At 34.2% G+C, this 13,984-nt stretch overlaps 1 protein-coding gene across 4 annotated transcripts in view; it reads right to left on the bottom strand.

Annotated features, from left to right (window-relative positions):
• Nucleotides 1-551: 551 nt before the first annotated feature.
• Nucleotides 552-13,984, bottom strand: part of stx3b (syntaxin 3b) — a 38,814-nt gene continuing 25,381 nt past the window's right edge. Inside the window, exons 9-11 of one of the 4 annotated variants that reach the window (XM_051127644.1) lie at nt 12,377-12,487; nt 5,107-5,186; nt 552-692 (exon numbers count right to left, since the gene is read on the bottom strand). In XM_051127644.1, the coding sequence (XP_050983601.1) occupies nt 5,109-5,186; nt 12,377-12,487 (189 nt within the window). In that variant the 3' untranslated portion in view covers nt 552-692; nt 5,107-5,108. Of the gene's footprint in view, nt 693-5,106; nt 5,187-8,341; nt 8,694-9,001; nt 12,488-12,631; nt 12,743-13,984 lie in introns of those variants that run through there. The other 3 variants (XM_051127642.1, XM_051127643.1, XR_007829062.1) reach the window with 3 other exon arrangements.

Here is a 13,984-nt window from a genome sequence, read left to right as displayed (position 1 = left end):
TTCATTGGTTGATTTTCGGCCACCAACCGCATGTCGTAAGTAGCGGATTAAACCGAAGGCATTATAATAGTTATTGTCTTGCAAAACAGCTAAGTCAAAAGCCACCTGCCGTCATTCAAAAACATCCAAGGGTGTCTGTTCTCTGATTGGTCACTGTTAGAGATTAAATCCACGTCAAACGAAGGTTTTAAAAACCTTTCAGATATTAGAACTTGACTATGACAACAAAACCAGGTTTGTTACGTTTCATTTTATTAGATAGTTATATAACACATGAGATACAACCATCCCTTATATTTAAAATGTTTAAAAGACGTGGTTTACTACAGTTAAAAACAATATAAACAGCAACACCAAAACACACAATCAAACAATATAGTGGAACATAAGATGACATGTTATGAGACATATGGAAACACCAAGAAACAGAAAAAGAAATGTATTTCTCATGCTGCTTTCTTTTAATAGCTGTCCTTGTTTGAGAAACTGCCACACGGATGTGTCGGTGTGCAGCTGCGGTTGTGCGGCAGGGGGCGCTGGGCTTCATTCACTCGTGTGCTCTGTGTGAGGGGTTTTTCTGTCTGCATGAAGCACTACACATGCATCTCTGAAACATGAATCTAACCGAGAAGCTGCAAGGGCAGGAGATACGAGAGGAGCAGGCTAAGTTGTGGTCTTGAGGTCACTCCAGCCTGAAAGATAGTAAAAGTGAAATTTTATATTTAATATTAGTTCACTTCCAGAAATTATATTTACAGATAATTTACTCATCCCCTTGTCTTCCATGATGTTCGTGTCTTTCTTTCTTCAGTCATAATGAAATTAGGTTTTTTGAGAAAAACATTTCAGGAATTTTCTGCATATAGTGGACTTCAATGGTGCACGCATGTTTGAGCTTCCAAAATGCCGTTTAAATGCGGCTTTAAAGAGCTCTAAATGATCCCAGCCAAGGAAAAAGGGTCTTATCTAGTGAAACTATTGGTTAATTCCTAAGAAAATTACAATTCATCTTGTCTAGCTCTGTCTAAACTGTTATTTTGGTTCAAGACAGTTAGGGTATATTGAAAAACTCCCAACTTATTTTCTCCTCCATCTTCAAAATCGTCCTACATCGCTGTTTTAACTTTTTTGTAAAGGGCGTGTGATCATCTTTGCATGTTCACTTTGTAAACACTGGGTCGGTACTTCTGCAGCGGTGTCGGACAATTTTTGAATGCACAGAGTTCATGTAGAGCTAGACAAGACCAGCATTTGAGGTTAAAAGTATATAAATTGTAATTTTTTTTTTTTTTAGAAAATAACCAATCGTTTTGCTAGATGAGACCCTTTTTCCTCAGCTTGGATGGTTTGGAGCCCTTTAAACTGCATTTTGGAAGTTCAAATTCGCAGGCACCGTTGAAGTCCACTACACTGTAAAAAATAGCAAACACAATTTGTTGAGTCAGCTTAAAATAATTTGTTACCCTGCTGCCTTAAAATTTTAAGTTCAGTCAACTAAAATAAGTTTAGTCAACTTGAAAAGTTAAGTTGTACTAAGTAACAACTTAGATATTTGTGTTTGCTAAACTTAACAGATGGATAAGTAATCCAGCTGCCTTAAAATGTTAAGTTGATTCAACTCAAATATCTAAGTTGTCACTTAGTATAATTTAACATTTCAAGTTGAATCATTTTTTTTTTGAGTTGACTGAACTTAACTCAACAAATTGTTTTTTACAGTGTATATGGAGAAAACTCCAGAAATGTTTTCCTCAAAAAAACTAGTTTCATTATGACTGAAGAAAGAAAGACATGAACATCTTGGAAGACAAGGGGATGAGTAAAATTATCTGTAAATTTTTGTTCTGGAAGTGAACTTCTCATTTAACACTGGCATTTATTATTATTTTTTGTAAATAAATGAATGCTTCTATTCAGCAAATACACATTAAATTGATCAAAAATGATTAAATATTTTACTTTTTTTTCTATTCAACAAATAATTGTGAAAAAAGTATTACAGTTTCTATAAAAATATTAAGCATCACAAATGTTTTCAATATTGATAATCAGAAAAGTTTCTTGTGCAGTGAATCAGCAAGTTAGAATAATTTCTGTAGAATCATGTGACATTTAAGACTGGAGTGATGATTTATCAAAGGAATAAATTGCATTTTAAAACATTAAAACAAAAACAAAAAAACAGCTATTTTTAATTATAATAATATATCTCAATTTTTACTGTATTTTAGATCAAATAAATACATTTACTCTTAAAAATAAAGGTTCCAAAGGTGAGCGTTTACTGATGCCATTGAAGAACCATTAGTTTGATGAACATTCAAAACAAATCCACTATAAAGAACTTTTTGTGAAATACAAAGTTTCCATGGACAAGAAAGAACCATTTTAAAAGTGTTGATGAGCACAAGCCACTTCTATATGAAGACAACTTGCCCAAAATGTGAAGCACACAACACTTTTTGTCCAGAAAACACTAATCACTTTCGTTTTATAGTTGTGAACGCATGTCAGTGTGGTTTTAATGTGTTTGTTTGTTATTTAAATGATTTAATGATTTAAATGATTTTCCATGGACTTTTAGTTTGGAGGACAGAAATCAATGCACAATATTGCTGGAGATAAACACAGGTATATAGGCCTAATTGGGCTGTTAACTCAACATACATGTGACAACTTATATAACAACTTACATCTCCCTAAGTCTCCCTAATATGTGCCAATTTACAGAATTGGTTCAAAGTCAAGTTGGAAACATAAAAAATTGTCTTTTTCCACAAATGTGTGTTTAAACTGTATAATATCCAAGGTATATCCCCAAGGATATATATATATATATATATATATATATATAGTTTTGTTAAAAAGTTTTCAGAGATAAATTAATAACAATTCAATTTTTAACAGTATTTCAAGTGTGATTTATGAGATTTGTTGTATTCTGAGTCCAGGTTTTCCTTTTAAAAGTTGATCATACTGATTTCAAAGTTAAGTATTCATTAGTTTGAATATACACTGAACCAAACACTATCATAACTATCATAGTTAATATTTCAGTGTACTTTATTTTTGACAATACATCCCATGTTTTAGTCGTGACAGCACATTTTCGGTATTGACAGTAGTGTTTTGGTAAAGGTGTTTAATTACAGAAAAATGGTGTTCGGTAGTGACATTCTTTAAAGTTATACACAGATATTTCAAACTTTTGAACACATTTATCTCAAAATGATGGGGCTTATCTACTCACCATGTAGCTATGAGAGAGAGCGACAGAAATATTTCTGAAAATGCAGGACACATTTTTTTTAAACTTTACTTTACATTAATATATATATATATACAGGGGTTGGACAGTGAAACTGAAACACCTGGGTTTAGACCACAATTAGTATGCCGTTTGGCCTCCTTTTGCAGCCAATACAGCATTATTTCATCTTGGGAATGACAAATACAAGTCCTGCACAGTAGCCAGAAGGATTTTGAGCCATTCCTTTCGCAGAACAGTGGCCAGGTCACTATGTGATGTTGGTGTATGAAAACATTTCCTGACTCGCTCCTCCAAAACACCCCAAAGTGGCTCAATAATATTCAGATCTGGTGACTGTGCAGGCCATGGGAGATGTTTAACTTTACTTTCATGTTCATCAAATCACTCTTGTCACCAGTCTTGCTGTGTGTATTGGTGCATTATCATCCTAATACACGGCACCACCTTCAGGGTACAATGTTTGAGCTATTGGGTGCACAAAGTCAACCTTCACACTCTGCTCTTATTGGTGGAATGTGCGATCAGTAAAGACTGGCCACCAGGCTGCATAAAAATAGCCATGAAACCTCCAACACTATATTGGCCAGTGTTTCAGTTTCATTGTCCAACCCCTGTATATATATATATATATATATATATATATAATTAAACAACAATGGAATAAAATGCTAAAAATTATTTCAATATTTTCAGAAGTACCCACTAAATAATGATTTTATATATTAAGCTTACTGATATTTTAAATATTATTGTTGGTTTCAATAGATAATAAAAGTAAACTTAGTAAAGTAAATCTTAGTAAACTTCTAAGCTTTTAATACTTAAATGCTTTTTAAAGGAGAAGTCCACTTCCAGAACAACAATTTACAAATAATGTACTCACCCACTTGTCATCCACGATGTTCATGTCTTTCTTTCTTCAGTTGTAAAGAAATTATGATTTTTGAGGAAAACATTTCAGCATTTTTCTCTGTATAATGGACTGATATGGTGCCCCAACTTTGAACTTCCAAAATGCAGTTTAAATGCGGTTTGAAACGATCCCAGCCGAAGAAGAAGGGTCTTATCTAAGGTAACGATCGGTTATTTTATTAAAAATAATACAATTTATATACTTTTTAATGCCAAACGCTCGTCTTGTCTTACTCTGCCTGGACTGTTTTTGTTCCGGGTCGTGACACTGTGACGGTATGTCAAAAAACTCCCATCTCATGTTCTATCTCAACTTCAAAATCATCCTATATCGCTGTTTTACCTTTTTTGCTAAGGGTGTTTGATCTTCTTTGCATGTTCACTTTGCAAAACTGGGTCGGTACTTCTGCAGCGATGTAGGATGATTTTTAAATGATATTTGTAGTTGAGGGAGAAAATACGATTGGAGTTTTTCGACATACCCTAACTGTCACAGAGCTCAGGGAAAGAAAGGCAAGACGAGCATTTGAGATTAAAAAGTATTTAAACTGTATTTTTAAAATTAAAATAACCAATCGTTTCGCTAGATAAGACCCTTCTTCCTCAGCTGGGGTCATTTACAACCGCATTGGGGATCATTTGAAGCTGTATATAAACTGCATCTTGGAAGTTCAAAATTGTGGCATTATATGGAGAAAAACGCTGAAATGTTTTCTTCAAAAAACGTAATTTCTTTATGACTTAGGAAAGAAAGACATAAACATCTTGGATGACAAGGGGGTGAGTACATTATATGTGAATTTTTGTTTTGGAAGTGGACTTCTTTAAATGTGTTGTTTGGTTGTGGGACAGCAGTTTGCACCAATACTGTAGAATGGCCCATATGTGAATGAATGATCTTTATATTTAACTTGAATGCTTACCATTAAGAAAAGAAGCTGTAAAGGTAAGAAAAGACAACAATCCCCAGAATCACACAGCAAAGCATGATCATCATTTTCTTCTACAGAGAGAAAGATGGATATGTATGAGAAGCAAAAACAAACAATAGAGAACAGGAAAAAGTTAGAAAAAGCACGAAAGGGAGAAAGAGGAATAAAACAAAGGAAAGGTTCAGGTCTATGTGTTTGTAGGCCTGTGTGTGTGCGTAAGAAAGCAAGCACTCACTTACCATCAAGGGTAGAGCACATCCATAATACAAACCAAACAAGAAGTTCTCCTGTGCTTCCTAATTACATGATTCTGCTTTTTGCGTCAACAACATACATACAGATCACAAACCTGCTGAAATCAGCTCACTGTGTTTTATTTGAGCCTAAACCTGTCCTGCCAGTTGATGTTACAGAGGCTTTTTAACTTCCTGTGTCCGTCAGTATAGGAGAGTTGAAGGCCAAACAAATTATGAATGCTTATATTGTCAACAATATAACAAGTTTACTGTCATGAAATGACCAAACAGTTTCTGTGTGTGGAATATTACTGATAACGCACATCCAGGATAATTGCACTTGAAAAAAAACAACAATGCGTCACATGGTATCACTATAAAATTTTAAAGTCCCTATGAAATCAAAATTAAAGTTTTTTGGCTTTTAGTATAAATACGTTAGTCTTACGGTTATATGTAAGGTAGTGCTCCAAAACAATGAGAAAATTCACGTTTACAAGATATAAGCATTCAAAACATACAGTCTCTCACTTCCGTCAATATGGATCAGCGATTTTGATGACATCACCCTGCACTTCAGCTTCTCATCAACCTCTCTGTCCAATCAAATGCGCTCTAGAATCCAAAACGTCCCGCCCCCCTACACTATTAATACACGTTGAAGCTGCAGCTGTGATCAGTCACTTGTTCACAGTGTTAGTATTTTCTGTACTGTGAATGGCACGTAGTGCTCAATGTAGGCGATAAATATGCTTTCGATTGTGTCAAGCGAACCGCAGCAGCGCGCACAGTCTACTCCTCTGGCTCAGGTCCAGAGACGCTATCGCTGGGAGCGGATGATATGCGCGAGTTGGCATATATTAAACACTCAAAACTACACAGCCACAGCATGATTATGATCACTGTTTTGTTTTAGTAAGAGTTTAATAGTGAATCTAGAGGGTAATCTATTAGACTGTGGCTGTCATAAGCTGTCAAATGTGGCTTTACCGAGTGGCCAAGCAGATATAAATGAAACGCTATTGGCTATTTTTAAAAAAGGGGGCGTGGCTGATTGATATGTCCCACCCTATTTTCCTGTTTCAGTTGAAATTATGTCACCACATAGAATAATAGCGTGTTTCAAGCCAATTCAGTGGACTTTTAAGTTATTGAGAACACATTATAGATGAAAAAAGCTATATAAGCTGCATTTTAAGACGGGATACTTCTTAAACTCAATTCAAAGTCTCCTTCAATGCATCCTTCATTTCCCGGTCAATGTAGGATACAAATAATGAATGCTTCGTGGCCTAGGCTATCCCAACTTTCAATTCAATGTCTAATGTTACAAAAAGCAGTTTAAATATTGACATATGTTTCTAAGATGTGATTTTGTAGATAGTTTATACTTTTTATTATGTACATAAATGAACCAGGGTAAACATATTTAGACAGGCTGTGAATCATGCAGTCTTCTGTAGGCCACACCATCTCATTTACATAACCATACAACCCATATTCTTTCACAATGTATTGTATTGTTTTGGTTTTTTTAAATATTAAATGCATTTTGTTAGAATGCTGAATGTCCCTGCATTGCACTTTTCCCAACACTGTTACACTGACATTCCTCTCCTTATAAACAAACCCTAAAATCCTAAAATAAAAGACCTAAAAGACACCTAAAATCTGATATATTTAAGGCAATGAAATTACGTTGTTTGAATCACATGGTTCAAACTAAGGTAAATTTCTAAATAAATCTTCATGATTCATGGTTAAAAATCATAGTACTTCACTGTTTGACAGAAAAAATATCCTTCTTGGCACAAGAGAGTTCGGAAAGTGCTGTGGTGCAATGATATTTGCTAGTTAAAGACACTGTTAGATATTTTTGCACAGATCTTTAACCACATAATATTTAATTGCAAAACATTTTAATGTAAAAGGATTTCCAAAGAAATGCACATATTTTGTTTTCATTAATAATGATTAAGTGATACTACATATAATTTGACTAAAGAACTAACTAGTAAATTTAGGTACATAATAAAGCAATAATCCTCAAGAAGCCATGGTTTACAGTGAATTTTAGGCATTCTGCTTCTGTGCTGTTATAAACTGTAAACCATGGCTTCATGGGGGTTATTGCGTTTATAAAACAGTTATTCCATATATATGTAGTAAGGTTTTACAAAATAAAACTGAGCAAATAAAGTGTAATGATATTAATAAAAACAATATTCTTCCGCCAAACAATGTAGTTCCTCATAAACAGTTGTGGTTGCAACAAAGTGGTTGCTGAGCAACAGACAAATGTAAACAAAGGTGTGTATTTGTAGAATAATTTACAACAGTTTTGAATGAGGCTCAACCAATCAGAAGCAAGGACCGGAACTATCTGTTTTATAAATTCTAAACTTACTGTGATTTAGAACTTTTTAAAAGTAAATAACGTTTTTGCAACTGTAACCACATATTTATGATTGGGATTAACAGTTTATGTAATAGTCTTAACTATTAAACCCATACACATGCATATAAATCTATTAAAACCCATATTTGTTGGCTGCTAAATATTAATTTATATATTAATATTATTTATTAATATACAAACAAATGACAGTTTTCGTACAATGATCTCCATAAATCCATCTATACAGTTCTCAAATATTAACAAAATACTTAGAAAATATATAATGTAATTTATTCCTTAGGTTAATTCCCATACAGACGTTCATCACATTAAAAGTATACACGTGGGTTTCGTCCATTCTGATTGACCCATCAATGCTTAGCTTATTGTGTTCATTTCACACGGATCCAAAATAGACACTAAAATCACATCTCTGAGCCCTTTTGATCATAAAAATTTCAGTAGCTCATCCAGCAGATGTAGCCATTGATGTGTCATATGAACACACAATACAATAAAAACATTAAGGCGTGAAATAGAAATTACCTTTCCTTGTAAGTCTCATAAAAATCCCTTATTTTGTGCTCATGGATTTAAAATGTGCTTCCTTCAAATGCCATTCCTGGCATGTAGTTGACGCTCCTTAAACATTTCCCATCATGTCCTTACAAAAACAAAAACAATCTGTTTCCTTGACCATCACTCAGATCCAGCAGAGTAGATTCCCTTTGGTTTGTGCTGATGAAGGGAGGGGCCACAGGTACAGGGGGCGGAGCATGTCTTCCAAGGAAAAACAGGAAGGAGGAAAAGGAGTGGAGGAAATGATCATCTAATAATGGAGAGTTTGTGAGCAGCCACAGAGGTTATCATAGAACCTGTGTGAGGATGACGATGAGGATGATGACGAGCACCACAGCAACAATCACACCCAGAATGATCATCTTCTACAAGAAACAAAACAAGACATGATCCATTAATCCAACAGCAAACATCTAAAGACTTCAACCCTTCACCAGCACAACAAACAACAGAGCCCAACAGAACCAAAACACACAGAGAACACAAAACTGAACTTCACAACCATGCCAAAGGATGCACAGGAGATCCCAAAGCGCCAACAAAGCATGCTTATTTACATCCATTAGGAAGACTTGAGAAAACCCAGACACCAGCTCCATATCTGCATCATATCAAACACCCACACCATTCTCAGTTCCCAAACCTTACACACGTTCCTCTGAAATTTACTCACCATAGACTTCTCAGCGATTCAGACCTACAGATAAACCCACTATCAAAGCAATAATTGCCAAAATCACCAAAACCACAGATACTATAATAATTGTTTTCTGTGAAGAAACAGACATATAAAAACAACTGTTAGCATCTGCTTTAACATTTGAGTAGCAAGTAAATATCTCACTCAGATATAAACAACATCCATGGCCCAAATACATGATCTTTGATGGAAAATCTGTCTTTTAGAAAAAAGGTACAAAAGCTGTCACTGAGGCTTTTTTTACAGCTACAATTATACCGTTTACTTATAATTTTGTACATTTGAGGTACTTACACTACCAGTCAAAAGTTTTTGAACAGTACGATTTTTAATGTTTTTTAAAGAAGTCTCTTCTGCTCACCAGGCCTGTGTTTATTTGATTTAAAGTACAGCAAAAACAGTAACATTTTTAAATATTTTTACTATTTAAAATAACTGTTTTCTATGAATATATTTTAAAATGTAATTTATTCCTGTGATTTCAAAGCTGAATTTTTAGCATCATTACTCCAGTCACATGATCCTTCAGAAATCATTCTAATATTCTGATTTGCTGCTCAAAAACATTTATTATTATGTTGAAAACAGCTGAGTAGAATTTTTTCAAGTTTCTCTGATGAATAGAAAGTTCAGAAGAACAGCATTTATCTGAAATAGAAATCTTTTGTAACATTATAAATGCCTTTATCACCAATTTAAAGCATTCTTGTTAAATAAAAGTATTGATAAAGTTATAAAAAATTATATTTAAGCTTTTGTATGGTATAGTGTATAATGTTACAAAAGCTGATCTTTGGATCTTTCTATTCATCAAAGAATCCTGTACTCAACAGTTTTAAATATTGACAATAATAATAAAAATGTTTCTTGAGCAGCAAATCAGCATATTAGAATGATTTCTAAAGGATCATGTGACACTGAAGACTGGAGTAATGATGCTGCACATTTAGCTTTGATCATAGGAATGAATTACATTTTAAAATATATTCAAATAGAAAACAGTTATTTTAATTAGTAAACATATTTCAAATTTTTGCTGTACTTTGTAGCAAATAAATGCAGGCTTGATGAGCCTGCATTTATTTGCTACAAATAATGCTGTTCAAAACATCATTCAGTGTATATTATGATTATCACAATATACACTGAATGATGTTTTGAACAGCATTATAATATTGTCTGAAGCAACTGCATGCCACATTTTTATATGAAAATAAGCTGAAAACACTCCTTCTGAAAAACTTGTATTGCTTTTCTTGCTTTTCTTCATTAAGCCTCAAACTATACATTGATTTTGATTTCTTCTTTAAATAAAATAAGTAAAAGAATGCATGACATAATGTTATACAAAACTAAAATTAAAACAATGGAAAAATTCCTTACGATAACCTGTAGAAAAAAAAAAAAAAAAAAAAAAACAGACATCTTAAGCACGCACAGTAATGTAAGTGGAATTTTTTGTTGTTGTTGTTGTTGTAATTACGCCTTTAAACAATTAGGTAATTGTGGCATCTGTAATTATAATCATGACCAGAAATTAGATTAATTGCGCAGCCCTACTAATATGTACATTAAGCTACTTTTAACCCTTTAACTGTCACTCCCTATCTTGAACATAGACATGAAAATGCACTATCCAAAGTTACATTTTTATAATTCATGAACGAAAACATTTTGTGATATGACTTTGATGGATAATTTCCATGGTAATGCAATGTCTGATTTTAAAATGGTTTTCAAAGGATGAATTTTTAGATTTTAAGTTAATTTTTTCAGTTCTCTTAAGATTTCTATTGCGTGAAAGGGAAAAAGGCAACGAAGAAAGTCTTTTTGTGACAAAGATCAGAACTCCTATTATGATGTAGATTTTTGAGGTGCACTCTTGTCATAAATTAATCTATTACTTTTCCTACATAATTTGTAACACAAAAGAGTGGTAAAATATCTATTTAGGAGTCTTAGACCTTCCCAACAATGTTTGTCATGATTAGATTAGGATTTATTCGTAATATGTTGAAGTAAACTTAGGCGTCCCACAGAGCGGACGGTGACAGTTAAAGGGTTAAGTATCTTTAGGGGTAAATAAGGTACAAAAGTACCACCCCAGTGACAGTTTTCATACCATTTTTTTTTCTGAGAGTGTTGAATATTTAAAAAAAAAACTATTTTATGGTAAACATTTACAGTCAAAAAGAGCCACAAAAAAGAAAGGAAGAAAGAAAGAAAGAAAAAGAAAGAAAGAAAGAAAGGAGAAAGAAAGCTTGTTCTTCACCATGGCATGCTTATCATTTTCATCTTTTGCATCCCAGATTATTTCTTAACATATTTCCGGATGAACCTTTTGGAATCTCAGAATTTGTCTCTCTGATACACAGTTTACTACACATATTCAGTCTCACTAATTTGCACTGCCTTAGTCAATTTATTCCATGTACAATAAGTCTTCACTGTAATCATTACTTGCTGCAGTTTTGACTAATTCTGTTACTTTTGAATATTTTTATTACTTTTAAGAATTTAATATAAAAATCTAAATCTAAAAATGTACACAATTCACCCCAGAATAAAAGTCATCATTTACTTCCTGTATGACTTTATTTCTTCTTAAAAAAGATATTTGCGAATTTAAGATTTGTCATTTTGCCCATACAATGAAAGTCAATAGATCCAGTGCTGTTCGTTTCCCAACATTCTTCACAATATATTACACTGTGTTCCATAAAAGAAAAGAAGTAATACAGGTTTGTAATGACATCAGGATGAGTAAATAATGACAGTTTCCGTTTTTGGGTGGAGTGTTCCTTTAATTTTAATATGAAAATCTTGTTATACCTGAACAATAACTATAAAGAGAAGTAGTTTCAGAGGTGAAGCAAGTTCTTATATGTTTATACATATGTACATACACTGTTTCTATGATTTTATCTGTATAAATAAAAGTTGGAAAAAGACCAAAATTGTTACAAACCCCTTGCTTTATGAATGGTGGTGACAGATCAACCAATGTAAGCTCTCACTTGCACCAAAATGGTAGTTTTTCCTCACATTTTAACACCAAGTCTGTTAAAATGTGTCTTTCTCAGCTGTGTGAGTGTAATGTGTCAAACATTTTGCTGCTATTATTATGTCATGAAAAGTGAACACATGTGGCTTAACATTGTTTTTTCATTACCCGAGATACACTGAAATCCCATAATAGGAAGTTTCAGGGCGTATCAGGATTAGTAATAATCACTGGGTTTGTTTGTGTGTGTGCATGTGACTGTATGACGTCAGCAGGTTTGGACACGGTAAGGAGAGGCAGGGTGGGATTGAAAGGGCGGGGCCTGATATTGATCATGAACTCACACGTCGAGCCTCCTGCTGAAATTTAGCGGCTTTTTTAGTGTCAGCAACCGCCCGCTCGACAAAACCCACTGACTGGTCCATGTTGCTTTCAATCCTGTCAATCATACCACCCTACAGTGGATTTTGGGTGAAGAGGAAAGAAGGAAAAACAAAGAGAAAGAAAACAGAGAGAGAAAGAGAGAGGGGTGGGGGGCAAAAAAAAAGAAAAGAAACAGCAGAAGAACAGCACATGGACTGTTAAAGTGAGGTTCGTACCTTCCGGGCTTTACTCTGATACCTGACTGCCTTCTTGGTTTCAACCTTTGCTGCTTCAACGTGATCGACTGCTTTACCTACATTCACCTCGATGTTATCAACCATGTTGCCCTGAAACATGAAAAAAAGAAAAACAATTAAAACACATACAGAGTGTCTTTATCTCTAAACAAAAATACAGTTGAGGTCAAAAATTTACATACACCTAGCAGAATCTGCAAAATGTTAATTATTTGACCAAAATAAGAGGGATCATACAAAATACATGTTATTTTTTTTAATTAGTACTGACCTGAATAAGATTTTTCACATAAAGGATGTTTACATATAGTCCACATGAGAAAATAATAGTTGAATTTATAAAAAAGACCCTGTTCAAAAGTTTACATACACTTGATTCCTAATACTGTGTTGTTACCTGAATGATCCACAGCTGGTTTTTTTTTGTTTAGTGAGTTGTTCATCCCTTTTTTATCCTGAACAGTTAAACTGCCTGCTGTTTTTCATAAAAATCCTTCTGGTCCCACAAATTCTTTGGTTTTTTAGCACTTTTGTGTATTTGAACCCTTTCCAACAATGACTGTATGATTTTGAGATCCATCTTTTCACACTGAGGGACTTATATGCAACTATTACAAAAGATTCAAACGCTCACTGATGCTCCAGAAGGAAAAACCATGCATTAAGGGTGAAAACTTGCCGGGGGGTGAAAACTTTTCGAATTTGAAGATCAGGGTAAATTTAACTTAGTTCGTCTTCTGGGAGACATGTATGTATCTTCTGTAGCTTCTGAAAGGCAGTGCTAAATGAAAAAGAAATGCTATTTAGGCAAAAGAAGAAAAATGTACACATCTCCATTCTGTTCAAAAGTTTTCACCCCCCAGCTCTTAATGTGCATCGTTTTCCTTCTGAAGCATCAGTGAGTGTTTGAACCAGTGGCGATTTCTTTAAGACTGCAAGGGAAGCTCAGCTTCCCCTATAATGTCACAAAATTAATGGTCAAATTATGTACTATTGTATTAACATTTTATTGACTAAAAATGCGTTAGAAAACGTTCATCTCAAAGACGAGTTCGTTCAGAATCAGTTAGATATAGCAGGTCGTCTGACTTGATTTTCTTCTCATACATTCCCGTAGCGTCACAGTGCATTTCCCCGTTGAAGCCCAGCGTCCATTGACTTCAATGCGGCTGCTTTGAACGTTTTTTTTCAGTGCTTTGAAACTAGACGGTCATTGGATAAACGCTGCGATTATGTCCCGCCCACGGACGCTCAGCGTCTCTGGGGGTGAATGAGGAGCAAATGAGGAGTGGGCTGGCCTGGACTCCGAGCTTCTGCGTGATGATTGGAGGG

Source organism: Labeo rohita, chromosome 14 (assembly GCF_022985175.1).
Source record: "Labeo rohita strain BAU-BD-2019 chromosome 14, IGBB_LRoh.1.0, whole genome shotgun sequence".
Taxonomy (NCBI): domain Eukaryota; kingdom Metazoa; phylum Chordata; class Actinopteri; order Cypriniformes; family Cyprinidae; genus Labeo; species Labeo rohita.
The sequence above is the reverse complement of the archived record's forward strand: the minus strand, read 5'-3'. Positions and strand labels throughout refer to the sequence as shown.